This window comes from Malurus melanocephalus, unplaced genomic scaffold, assembly GCF_030028575.1.
Source record: "Malurus melanocephalus ecotype Western Australia unplaced genomic scaffold, MMel_1.1 scaffold_218, whole genome shotgun sequence".
NCBI lineage: Eukaryota > Metazoa > Chordata > Aves > Passeriformes > Maluridae > Malurus > Malurus melanocephalus.
The window spans coordinates 737,113-751,124 of record NW_026623450.1 but is presented as its reverse complement, the minus strand read 5'-3'; the positions used below and the strand labels follow the sequence as shown (position 1 = coordinate 751,124).

Genomic DNA, 14,012 nt, shown 5'->3' with positions numbered 1-14,012 from the left:
ATGAAAGTTGCTAGCAGTGCAAAGATTACAGCTCAAGCTCACAATAGAACAGTTGGGTACTAGTGTAGTGTTGAATCCAAAGGACTTTGAATGCATTTGTTTTGTTTTAAATGGGAAAAAAATTACATCTGTAGTAAAGCTGTTGGAACACTCTAAGGGTTATTTTAATAATTTAGGAATTACTTAGTTAACAGTAGTGGGTATGTCATTAAAAAAAAAAACCTTCGTTGAAATAAATCAGAATAAGAGCAAGCTAATACATAGCATTAATTTAAAGCTAGTCATGCTGGGATACCAGTATGTTAGCTGTCAGAAAGCGGACTGTGAAGGGAAGTCTTTCCTCCCCAAAAAAAGCATTTCCCAGTTTTGCTTCTTTTTTCCCCATCCACTTCTGTCACACTGATATGCCTGATGAGCTTCGCACACTTGGTCAAGAGGAGAGTAAGCAAGTTAGAGGTGTTCATAGAACTCCAGCAGACAGAGCTGGGTGATAGGGGCGCAGCAGAACTGTGAGACTGTCAGTRTCAAACTTTTCCATTGAAACAGACTGCTGAACAGTCAGAAGGCTAGGATTTCTGCCCCCTTGCATTCAAACTTGTAGGCTCAGGGTTGCCTTTCAGAAGGTCAGTTCTAGCGGATCAACCGTTTGCCTTAGGGGCAAGGATTCTTGTCATAAGGGATAGAGATTGGTCATGACAAGATTCAGTAGCATGCTTATGTGCTGACTCAAACTGAGAAGCTAAAGGTGYTTAGAAAACATTGAAGAACATTGTGGTGGAACTTCTGAAAGTGATCTGTTATTTTTTTCTGAAAGGATTGCTTGGCCATGTTATTGAAAAATTCGGCTTTGGAAGCATCACACCAGTGTGTTTCTGTTCTGACTTGATTTGGTGTTTCTACTTCAACAGAARCTTCAGCAAACCTCTTTGCCAAACTTACAACAAACATGCACCTGTGTAATACAGGTTCTTGTCCTATGAAATCCTGACKGATAACTTAGATTTCTTTCCCTTTTTGTCCAAAATACATGATTGTGGGTCATACTGTCAGCAGATAAGTTTATGAATAGAAAGCTCTTTCCTTATCATTGTGGTCATCAAAAATTTTCATTATAAAGAGGTTTTTTCCTGCTCTGTTTTAATTTTAAACCAATTAATAGTTCTTCACTATTAAGCTAATCTCCACATCTAATGGTGTTTCTTGTTGTTAATTTTCCTCCTTTTTTTTGTTTTGGGTGGCTTTATTTCTTAGTCATCTTTTTTCTACATGATTAAAGTTGATGGTCCAGAAAGTTAYGTAGTTGTATAATATAGTTCTGCATGTAGGCTGCATCTAATAAACTTGTTCGCATAATTGTCAAAAAGTATACTGTATTTTCACATTGTTGCAAGAAAACGAATGGAATTTTTCTAGAATTTTTTTACAAATCTCCAGATATTGAAACTTTGTGGTACGTAGCTTATAATGGGAAAATTGATGCATATTTGTCAAATCACAACAAATAATTTAAAAAACAATTTTTAAATTTTTTTTAGTTATTCAGAAGAAGAGATAAATTTTATTTAACGAAGTTCTTAAAACTTCAAGAGAATGCGGCACACTGTATTCAAGTTTTGGTTTTTATTTAATCTCTTTATTAAAATGCTTTCCTTAGAACTTTCATTATAAAAACTAAAGTATAGGTGAGGTTAAAGAGTCATTTGCGTAGCAATTATTTTGATTTTAACAATGAAGAGGCTGCAGACCTGTCCTGCTCCACTTCTTCAGCCATAGTCTGGGCTGCAAGGTCTGCAAAAGTCTTTAGTTGTTACAAATTTTTTTTTAATAACACACAGACTAAATTTGCATTTTCTGTTCATAAAATAGCAGTTGTAATTTCAAAATTAGTCTCATACTTAATGATTCAGATTAGGTTTATGAATAACTGCCATGTAATCCAAATCCTTACTTTGCAATAGTAGTGTAGATGGCTTGTTAAGGAACATGAATTGATGTTGATACAGGTGTTGGGATTGGTGCATCAGAGTTGGAAAACTACAGGATTTAAATTTGTGARTGTATTTAACTTTTCTCAGCATGCTGTATTCATCTTGACTGTGTTTTGTGATGTTTGAGGGCTTCAAGYGCACATAAGAACTGCAGGATTGTATTATTAATAAGCATTTTAAAAAACTTTATTGAACTAGAAAATAGTGTTTAGATGTTGGAAAGTAAACTTAATTATGTGGCAAAATATACAGTGAAACAGTCTCTCAAAGCAGATCAGAAAAAGGGAATTAGGGAGGAAAAGAAGGGAGTGAGGAGTTTCTGCTTCTCTGTGTGRAAAAAGCAGGGGAAGTGCACATACCCCAGTGACTGATGTCCAAGGATTTTTGTCAAGTATTTCATCTTRAGGAATTCTGACTTCCTCTTCCAACTTAATTCTTAAGTTGCGTTAACTTCAAAAGGCAAAATTTTCAGTTTCTGTATAGCATCATAAATTAATAAATCTAGAATTCAGTATCCTGTCTGTTAGATGTGAAGTAARATAGATAAGTTTAAATTACGGTAAAGAAAGTTGTGATTGTATGCAGCTTATTTGTAGTTTCTATTTTTAGCACTTGAGGTTCCATCACAAAGGAGTTTCCCTTTGTAGAGAAGAAGAGGTAAAGATTGCAGGTTGAGATAACATTTTACTGGAAATAGCAATGAAATAASAAATGAACAGTAACAGCAACAATATTAATAAAAGAGTGTACAAGAGAGGTGAACAATTCACATGAGAGCGAAAGCTCACCACATGGGAAGTCACAGTACGGGAAYTGCTGCCACTTTCCCTGACTGGAAGAAGACTCCCTTGCCCAAACTGGGCAATGAAGTGAGGTGGTACAGATTAACTACCCCTCCTCTCTCCTGCAGAAATTAACCCTGTCCTGGCCAGAACCAGGATGTTATCTGCCCTTTTTTCTTTACCATCTGCATCATGCACAGATCGTACACCTTCCAACTGGTATGCTCCCAGCTAGTTGCAAGCTGTATCAGGAGCTCATGATTGGTGTATCTGTAGCAGTCCATACTCGTTGTCCATCGAGACATGGACTCGTTGTCCATAGTTGTAGCATAGAGCGACTGTCATTCAGGAACCAGTTTTTTTAAATTTAACATTACAGATGGTTCTCATATAAAAATCAACTCCCCCTGACATACACATGCATTTCCCTATCCCTCTGCATTACCTACCAAGTGCACCCAGGTCCTTGAGCAAAAATGTGGATGGGTTTTGCCTGCCCTATGGATGGGGTTTTTGCCTTTGCTTGAGGAAGGACTAGACATTCTTCATATGCCACCACAGGGGCTTAATCCCCTTCTATGGTGGTGTCTTATCTGGGCTTACCTAAAACAGAGACTAGACAAAATTAAGAGAATAAAAAGCAGTTATAATTATTGAAGGTACATTTAGGGCAGTCASAGCCCACCCAGGTCTACACCCAAAATGGATGACCGATCCTGGTTTTTTTCGTRTAAGTTTTGCCCATTTGCATATCGGAGATTCATCCTCCAATTACAGCTTCAGGTAATRGAGTAATTTACTCCAAGGTTGCTCCCCCCAYTTCACCATTATTTACATATCTTGAGGCCTGAGACAGTAACGTGCCTTTGAGTTTTGGGCCTGGAGAGGAATTGTTTTGTCTAAAAATTGGAGAACAGTAGSTTRGCACTGTATATGGAATCTAGTTATACACTTAAGAATTACACGATTACAGATRCGTGAAAAATATAGAAGCTAAAATCCTAAGGCATCAATGTGGACATTTTGTTTGGACAGGGCTGGCTCACTTGGTGGAGCCTCTGGTGTTAACTAACGAAGTGGCCTTTGCTAAATGCAGYTCCCAGTGTTGGAAGATCCTAGTGCCCATTGCTTTCAATGTGTGAGTTAACAGTCCATTTTGCTAGAGGCTGGTGCATGATAGGGAGTGTTACATATCCACTGAATACTGTGGACCAGATACCATGAGGCTGTTTTTCAGGGTGCTGTGTTACCACAGGACTTGCTTTTCAAGGCCCAAGGTGGTGTTCCGGACAGTGGCATGAGGCACAGGTCGTGTCTCTAGCCATCCAATGGTTGTTCCCACCATTGTAAGCACATAGAGCTTGCCATGGTGGGTTTATAGAAGTGTGATATAATCAATCTGCCAGGCTTCCCCATACTCAATTTCAGCCGTTGTCCACTGTACAATGAGGGCATTACCCTCTTGGTCTGCTTGACTGCAGCATGTGTTTCACAGTTGTGGATGACTTGTGTGATACTGTCCATGACTAAATCCATCCCTTAGTCATGAGCCCATCAGTATGTTGCATCTCTTTCCTGATGCCATGAGGCATCATGAGCCCACCAAGCCAGAAATAATTTGCCCTTATATTGCYGGTCCAGATGTACCTGAGACATTTCAGTCTTGGCAGCTTGGTCCACCTGTCCATTGTTGCTGTATTCTTCAGTRGCCCAACTCGCGGGTACCGTGAGCATCTGCATGACAGATTTTCTCAGTCAACTTCTGTACTCAGGTGATGATGTCACAATACAGCAGCCCAGATGGTTTTCCCTGTGCACTACCAATTGATCTCTTTCCATCAGTCCAGCCACCCCCAGAGAGCATTTGCTACTTTGCCATGACTCATTGCAGAGGTAATTGGCCATTTTGTCTCATTCTGTGATACCTAAATTCTAAAGCTGGATGGCTTTCAGTTGTGCAATCTTACTTGATTCTCCTTGTCCCTCARTAGCTTCTGTGGCTCAGCTGGTGGAGCTCGATAGGACAGCTTTCCATTTTTCATGTGTCCCTACAATACAGCAGGAACCATTAGTGAAGAGACTGTATCACTTTTCATTTTCTGGTGGCTGATTATATGGTAGGGTCTCCTCAGAACATGTCACCTTTTCCTCCTCCGTGTTCAAAATCTTCAGCTTTCAGCCAGTTTGTGATGAACTTCCAGGATCCAAGGGTGATTGAGGTTTCCTGTTTGAGTTTGCTGAATTATCAGCCTGACCTACTTATTCCACACAGCATCACTGGCAGGCATTAAATGTGGAAGGAACTTCCCCTTTGAACACCCAAGAGTAKCCAGGACCCAACACACACTTCAATGATTTGCTCCTCTCTGGACGAGCCGCATCATTCTCCTTGAAAATACTCTGTTGCTTTGTCAGGATCCCGTAATTACTCAGGGGTGAACTTCCAAACCATCGAAGCAGAGAATTTCCCCCAAAACTGGCCTGTTTTCTTCCTCTTTCCATTCCACTCATGACAATCCACTGTGGAGCAGGCCTTCCTAGAAATCTCTCGTGACTCTAAGCATGAAATGTGTCACRCTGCCTGTAAACATGGTATCAGCTGTATTCAAGAGACATAGCAACAAGACCATGCTTTTCTTAACAATCAGAGGAAATCCAAAATTCTAAAAAGCTGTCTTAACAGGCCTGAAAGAAGAAAAGGGCATAAAAAGCTGGGGGAAATCATCACCCTCTGTTTCCCCATGGTATGATTTAAGTATGATTTCGTGGACTTCCACAGTCCATTAAGAGGATCTTAATGATCACCCCATCTGAGGAAGGGGTGAAAGAGTGTTRCTAAACATACATCCCAAATCACCCTCATTGCCCTGCATGTTCTCATGTCATAAACTGGTCTCCCAGAGTACAGCAGCAAAGCAATCCTGGTCTCTCTCTCCCCCTGCTCTGAAAAAAACCACCATGGTGGGCACACAGGATGTACATACAAGAATATGTACAGATTAGGTGCCACAACCMTGTGAACAGACCAACATTGTGACCACTGCTTAAATCAAATTTATTTCCAACAGTTCTGACCAGATCTGATTATCTCAACTCTGTGTACTCCATTGAGTGCCARATAAGGCTGCTGAGGTTTATGAATGGTGTTCCCCCATTTAGTGTTTCCACTGAAACACTCCAAACCATGCACTGTTCATTCATTGCTCTCTMCTCCTGCCCTGTGACAGGCTGGAGAGGAGAATTGGAGGCACAGATTATGAGTTGACATGAGAAAAACTTACTGGAAACATCAGTGAAATAAGTGAACTGTGACAGCAGCAATATTAATAAAAGGGTGTACAAGAAAGACAACTGGCACACAAAAGAAAGCTCACCATGTGGAGCTCACAGTACATGACCCACTACCATCCTGCTACTTCCAACTGGAAAACAACTCACTTCCCCCTGCCCCTGGCAGTGAAGTGAGGTGCTAGAGAGTWACCAACCCTCTTGGCTACTACAGAAATTAACCCTGTCCTGGCCAGAACCAGCACAGCTACTTAATACAAACAAGAAATACTTGAATTTCTACCAGTATTTTTACAGTTTGGTTTGTTTGGGGTTTTTTTTTCAGAAAAAGGTTTACAGCTTATATTTCATTAAGAATAACTTAAATTAGGTATTTTGTGTAATGCAGTGATGCTCTGAACATTTTACTCAACATCCTTTATAATGTTAAATAACAGTTACAAAGTGATGTGCACATAGATAGTCATGGTCATAGAGATGTATTCTTTTACTTCAGGGTTTTGGTTTTGAGTCGTTAAACATCYCAGAAAATTGGAATATTAGTGTTAGGTACTATCCTTGCTTTGCAYACTTTCTCTAGGTTTAATTGGGTGATTGTGCAAAAATATTTTAACACATACTTAGAATACCTGCAATAGTGCAGCTATGAAATCRTGTCTCCATATTGTCTGAAAGACATAACTGGACTGTATTGTGCTGATGTAATTCAGTGTGAATTTTTATAGCATAAGAACTCAAACTAAAGTAGTTTCACAGACCCCATGGAATTCAGTGGTTTTGAGCAACAGTGAATCAAGTGAATATCCAGGACTGGGTATAAGCTTTATTTTAACTGCATCGTTAGCTTGAGTTTGCCTTCAATTCAGTATATTTTCTGTTCAGAACTGCAGCATGGGTGAAAAGCACTTCCAGCTGTTTAGTGTGGTGGTGTGGTTTGAGGGTTAGGTATTTGCTTACATGAAAAAATGATATACTAGTCAGTTGCTTTTTTACTAAAATAACATAWTTTTTAACTGTGAAGACAAGCCTAACTGCATTAAACATGTTTTWAAATTAGTGCTGGCAGTTGCTCAGTATTTATTTTTTTTAAATGAGGGTGTTTTGTTGTTTGGGGTTTTTTTAATGGTTGTTTTTCTGGTAACCTTCTCAAAACTGTAGGGTAGTGGGCTTGTATACATAAGTACTAACRTGCCCCATTGTGCTTATTTTCCTTGCTTTTGTCTGCCAGTGTATCTTGATCTTATTTGGACTATGCCAGATCCGAGTTCAATTTAAACTTCACATGTTTTTGTTTAGTATGGTAAGATTCTTGTTTGTTAGATGTGTCTTGACCTGCAGTTGTCTTAACATTTTTTTYGAACACTGTAACATAAGWTTTTACATGCAATACTTTATAAMAAAAACTTTTACTAATGACTTCCTGTTTTAATGGAAGCTAATACCTAATCAGCTGTTCTAGTTCACATGTTTCTGGAAACCATGCAAAAATTTTGTAACTGGTTTTTCTCTTTTCCCAAATCTTCAGTCTTTGWAACCCTTTTTGTCCCTTTGTGTGTTGCTCTTATGAAAGCTCTTGGTCAAATGATCAGGTCCCTTCACAKATATGTTGCAACCAGCCCTGCGGAGACTGTAACTACTTGAGACCACATTATTTTCAGAASTTTGTCTGAAACTCCAAAATGCATCTCTGTCCTGGTTGTTGCATCCTTGCAAGCTTCCAGATTTGGATTCTTAAGCAGTTTTTTTCTGGTTCTGATTTCTCAGCTACTTGTCTGGAAAAAGTTTTCTGGAGTATTTGTGACARTTATAAGCTATTTATACTGTAACAGCATGTAAGCAGAAATCCTCTTCCCAATGAGATTAGAAATCTCAGTGAAAATATTTACACATTGTTACTAATTTTTTTTATGGGTTTTTTTTTTAGGGTTCTTCTCCAAATTAGTCTTGGAACTTGCAATTAAGGTTATTGGACTACAAAAGCTGTTAGAAATTTTGTAACATTTTATTCTTAAGTAGTAAAACAAGACTTTATTATTTGTTTACTGATAAAGTCAGCATCTTCTTACTTTGATCATTTCTCCAAAGAAAAAAAGCCAAGCACACCCTTAAAGTAAAAGAACTTCGCAACCCATTTTTGCACTTTGCTTGGATTTTTCCTGAAATGTAGAATATCCATGTTGGCCTTTCCTGCCCAGTTTGGGGTGGGTTTAAAATCCARGTCTTCATTACTGTGGGCAAACATCCTGCATGAGATCTTGGATCCATAGCTTTATGCTCTGTACCCAAYTTCTTTGGCACTGTAGAGGCTTTCATCTTGACTGAATTTGGGGGCAGATGTCTCTGAGGATGAGGATAAGGGGAAGCTAAGATTGAAATAGAGTGGTCCAGGTTTCTTGAGGGAAGGATATTTGGAGTGACTGATGGTACCCCTATAGTAAGTTGAAATACTGTCATTGCAGAGATTTCGTACAGTATTGGAATGGATGAGCAACTTTCTGTTAAGTGGAAGTCAAATTTAAAAKTAATTATATAACTTGTATTGGTCAGAACAAATTGCCATGCAGTATAATTGAATTTAACTTCTGCATATTTCTGTGGATAAGTGGCAATATTTCCTAAAGTTAYATTAATAAAATAAAGGATATAGGTCTTGATGCTTCAGGAGAACCATSAATTATTTTTAGGTGTTTTTCCAGTCTGCTGTGGGGATGTTTACAGCACTGTTTTTACATTTCTAGTATATCTCATTATAAATCCATTCTAAATCCTCAGCAATATGGATTTTCTATGATAGACTTATATTTTGTGGCTTCTTGTACTGGTCTCTTCATAAATGAAGCATGGCTTATACCCACCCCTCAGATTTGACACAGTAGCCTTCACAGTATGTGAARTCCATGGGTTATTAGGTTTTTGTTCATAGTATATTTTTCAAAGAAAGGTTGAAAGAAGTAAAAATATAGAATATTAATATATGCACAATAAAAGAAAAGCTCACTAAGGTATTTTTTGGCCCATGTTTGTCATAAAAATGAAGGGAAAAAAATGTTCCATTTTTAATCCTGGCTGCTTTCTATTCAGTATTGTGAAGTGAAAAAATTGTGTGTGTGTGTTCCTAATAAATACTATGTTCAGTAATKTAAATTGCATTAGAAATCTACTATCTCCCACTTTTATTTTAGTAATGTTGTGGGTTTTTTTCTTACAATGACATTTGTAGGCATTTGACCTTCTGAATTTAATATGAATATTGTGCTAGTGAGTTGTCAGGTTTTATTGGGGAAAATGAAAAAACACTGTCTGTGTTCTGTTCAGARTCTGCATCTGTGGACAAGTCTGTATCCCATTCTTGCACAACTCCTTCTACATCTTCTGCTTCTGGACTGAATCCAACTTCTGCGCCTGCTTCATCTGCTCCTACAGTTCCTGTTTCACCTGTCCCACAATCACCAATTCCTCCATTACTTCAGGACCCAAATCTCCTTCGACAGCTGCTGCCTGCTCTGCAAGCYACCTTGCAGCTTAATAATTCTAGCGTAGATATATCCAAAATCAATGAAGGTAAGGATTCTTTAAAGTTGATGTAATCTCTCATTTACATACATTAGTGTGTTATTGGATACCAGCCTGCAGTAAATGAAAGCCTTATTTTTAATGAAAAGTGAATAAATGAATCTCTAGGTAAAGTGGGGATCGTTGTGGGTTTTTTCCCTTAAACCTTCTCAACATTTAAGGTTTTCAGATTGATAAATGTTGATGTACATGAGCAGTCTAATTGAGACTGGTGACTTAATCGCTGTATCAGCATTTGTCTGTTGCACAAAATTTTGTTAGAGCTCTTTGTTCTTTTGTTTCATGCACTGTTCTTTGTTTTCTGTAGTTTGCGCTGCTGTTCTGTTAACGTGTGTTTGCAAATAGTGAAACTTCTAGGGATTCTTAAATCTTGTTGCCTAACACCTTTTTAGCAAAACAAGTTAGCTTCTCTGAATAAAGGTAGCATATCAGTAACTTTGCTAGCCAGTTAAATTTTGTACATGTAATGAGTGTGTCCCTAGATTTTTGGCCACATTGGCTTAGTTTGTTAGAAGGCAGTTTATCACTTACCTATAGTGCCTTTTTCTGCAAGAACCGTAGAGTTGATGCATTTTGAATGCAGTTTTATTTAATGTGTCTGCATGTGGCAGGATACTGATCAAGTGATGTAGGATTTTTTTATTTGTTTCTTTGAGCTTCTTGTGCATGGTTTTAAACAGGAAACAAAACATTTACATGTCATGCCAAGAGTTGATTAACTTTCTAAAAGTGCAGGTCAAGTGAAAATATGTACAAAATATTCGGTACCTGACAATTTTTAATCAGAAAAAGCTGTCATTTGCTTCCTTTTAATCAGCAAATATTCTGTGTTCATGCAGTACTRATAGGTGAGTAGGTCACCAGTTTCTTTTTCCTGTGCAGAGAGAGGCCTTTAGAACTGTAGTGCACTAGGTTGAACTAAAAAAAGCAAAAGTGTTGTGGTTTTTTGTGCTGCAAAATGAAAGGTCCATTCAGTTCCACTTGTGTTTTATTAAAAAGCTGCCCAGTGAAATTTCTAGTAATTTTCTCTTGCCATATCTGAGCAGCAGCTGTGTATGTCTTGGTGTGTTCAGAATTGTTCTGATGGCATGAGGGTCTGGCTGCATCCACATGGGCAGATGACTTCATCTTGCACAGTAGGGGTGCCCTTACTGTGCACATGATTCACAGTTATTCTGTGCTTGTGTTGTTGAGTCAGTTTTTTGAGGAGTGTGCATGGCTGCAGTGTATGTTCAGGAAGTGTACCACAGAGCCTGAAGACAATTTTGGAAAGGTTAGGTCAGAAGCTCATAGTTCAGGATCTCATAATCTCATACTGCAAGACACTTTYCCTGTGTTGTGCAGTTTTAAAATGGTTAAAAATTACTGATTTTTTTACTGGCGGGGATGACATGGGACAGCTAAACCTAGAACAGATAAGGGGATTAATTAGAAGAAACACAAAATTTTAACTTGAAAATTTTTTTCCCTGGAACATAAAATCTGCCCCTCATCTCTTTTAAYGAGTTAAAGTGATTCTGCTTTTTGCTTTTTAAAAAAACTATTATAGTGTAAAAAAGCTTCACACACATTCTGCTTATTACAGTAGCAAATTGAACAAATTTTCTCTTGATGTTTACAAGAATGATTACTGATCCATAAGGTCAAGATGAAGAGTTGAAGTAATTTTTTTAAAGAATTTTTGTCAGTGTATGTCTCAGAGATGAAACTACTAAATAAAGGACTTGAYAGACATTCCAAGTCAACTTGAATTCAAGTAACTGAAAAACAATTCAGTGGATCTTTGGTCTCTAGATAAGGGAAATAAATTTGAAAGAAAATGTAGCTTAAATGTAATTAGCCAGTTTGAAGTGGTGTTTTAGAATTGTCAATAAAACAGAATGTTTGTTTTYAGTTCTAACAGCAGCTGTGACACAAGCCTCTCTGCAGTCTATACTCCATAAAATTCTTACTGCTGGACCATCTGCTTTCAATATCACCTCCCTAATTTCWCAAGCTGCACAACTGTCTACGCAAGGTATTCAGAGTCTTTTTTCACTTATGTAAATTTCTTAGACTGTTTTAAAAAGGCTGATACAGTTGAAAAATGTAAAATCTGTCTCGTGTCTTTGGCCACCGGGTGTGGAGAATGTTTGAATGAATTATTTTTCCAAAGATAGGAGAAAAAATTGTTATTACGGAGTAGGAAGCTGATGCATGAYTAAGTTAATATGTTTCTCTGTCTCACCTTTTGGGATTTTCTTTGTATTTTAACTAATTTTGTATGAGTAATGTGAAACTTCTGAGAGACCCTCTCAAWTTATTCTGGACCTGAATTAGGTGTTACTTATTGTTCATATAAAACATAAATCTTCTTCCATCTTGTAGTATTGTGCAACTGTGACTCTTGGGAGAGGCTTTAAATTCTTAAATAAAAGTTTACTCTGTCTGGTGGGTGATTTTTTTTTTTCATCTTCCAGATAAGATACTCTTTCAAGTATTTTCAATATATTCTGGCTTGTAACTTAATAAAAAAACCTAYGAACTTAAGTTTAGAAACTTAAACCAAAAGAATAAAGKCAGTTGTATTACTGAGTAGGTAAGCAATGCTAGTGCTGATTTTTAACCATGGGGGGGAACTGTTATTATATCCCTAGAATGGGTGAGTAGGTTTCTRATTAAACTCTTCATGCATTCTTTTGGCTAAATCAAGTCGAGCACTGTAAAATAGGAGTTGCAAATTATTTCATCTCTTCATATGTAAAAAGCATTGGCTAATAGCTTCTCTTTCACCTTTTCCTGAAGTTGTAGAAGTGGAGAGTTTGGGGAAAATGTAATTCCTTAGGTAGCATTGTTGTTGAGCATTTGATTGTTCTAGTTGTTCGTAGTGAACACATTTGTATATCATCTAATAYAGCATGTTCCAAAGTACGAGAAGAAAATCTAATTCCCATTTAAAATAAGAAACGGTTTCATTAAAAAGAATCTTTTCCTTTACAGCTCAGCCATCTAATCAGTCTCCAATGTCTTTAACATCTGATGCCTCATCGCCAAGATCATATGTGTCTCCAAGGATAAGCACGCCGCAGACTAACACTGTTCCGCTTAAACCTTTGATGACCACACCACCAGTATCATCCCAGCAGAAGGTAAGCTCCTTCTGATTTATGCCATACTGTAGTAAGAAAATCATTATACATAGTATTAAGTATTGCTCCTGCATATCCTMCAATTGTATATAGGATGATAAAAGATGTATGTTATCTTTTCCAATAGAAACAAACAACTGGAAGCAACTACTTGACTAGTTTGGCAGTGTAGCTCCAGCATGAGATTCTAGGTTACTTTTCTTGAAGARATCCTTATGCTGGCTTCAGATGCTGTCTGGAGAGAATACCAAAGTCATCAGTCTTTTAGCATATTTGAATGGAAACAAAAACATACTTTAAAGGCAACAGCTGATTAAAGGATGCAGCATGATTCCATTATTACTGATGGAATTTCTTTTGAAAWTATTCCTTCTGTTCGAACAGCTTTAATGGTTAATGTCTGCTCATAGGCTAARCAAAATGCAAGCATTAATAGCAAAGTTCTTCATGTCAGACATTTCATAAAGGTCTTTGAGTAGTCTGTTCTCATAAATCAGTTTACAAACTCAACTGTTTCACCCCACAACTGTATAGCTCTGTTTATTTCTACAGCACAGTGATCTTATAATGATCTTGCTTTATCCTTTTAGTACCATGGCCTTGTCAGGTGCTTGTCAGACTTTTTTTTTAGTATATTCCTCTTAATCTAAAAACAGAAGGCTCATGTTCTCATTTTGATCAAAAGGTGACTTTGCCTCTTAAAAGTACAAGAATTTTAATTTGCATTAAGATTCCCTACATATTTAAATGGATCAAGTTAGGTCTTGATTTCACTTAAGCTGATGGTGTCTGACTTGCAATCTGTGTCGTGTTTCACAGAAGTCTGTTTCTTCCGGATGTTCAGATGACCACTAGTTAGTAACCTACACCAATTTGAAGTCAGCAATAGCCAGACAGCCAAAAGATTTGGGTTTTTTTTGTCTTTATGGATCCTTAGAAGCCATTTTTTCTCTGCTCCCTCCCTTTTCTCTTAAAATTGTTAGCTTGATTTGGCGGAGTGGGGGATAAATTTTGAAGCTGAACCTCTCTTATACTTTAAATTGACTGAGGTATGCAAAGCATTGGTCAAAACCAAGTATCTTGAACTTCATTTACTGCAACTTAGACATTACTATATTCCCAAACCTCTCATCCTGTCATAGTTCAGAAATTCACAAAAAAATACTGTAACTCACTGCTAGTGTCTTAATACTTTGTGTTTAATGTATTTGACAAAGGAAAAGCAAGAAGTTACTGGTGATTGCTTTTTTAGT

General features: G+C 37.5%; 1 protein-coding gene across 2 annotated transcripts in view; it reads left to right on the top strand.

Moving 5' to 3' along the window:
- Positions 1 to 14,012, top strand: part of WAC (WW domain containing adaptor with coiled-coil) — a 53,248-nt gene that overhangs the window by 28,047 nt on the left and 11,189 nt on the right. For both annotated transcript variants that reach the window (XM_057374165.1, XM_057374164.1), the window contains exons 8-10: positions 9,374 to 9,619; positions 11,526 to 11,648; positions 12,611 to 12,759. In XM_057374165.1, the coding sequence (XP_057230148.1) occupies positions 9,374 to 9,619; positions 11,526 to 11,648; positions 12,611 to 12,759 (518 nt within the window). The remainder of the gene's footprint in view (positions 1 to 9,373; positions 9,620 to 11,525; positions 11,649 to 12,610; positions 12,760 to 14,012) is intronic.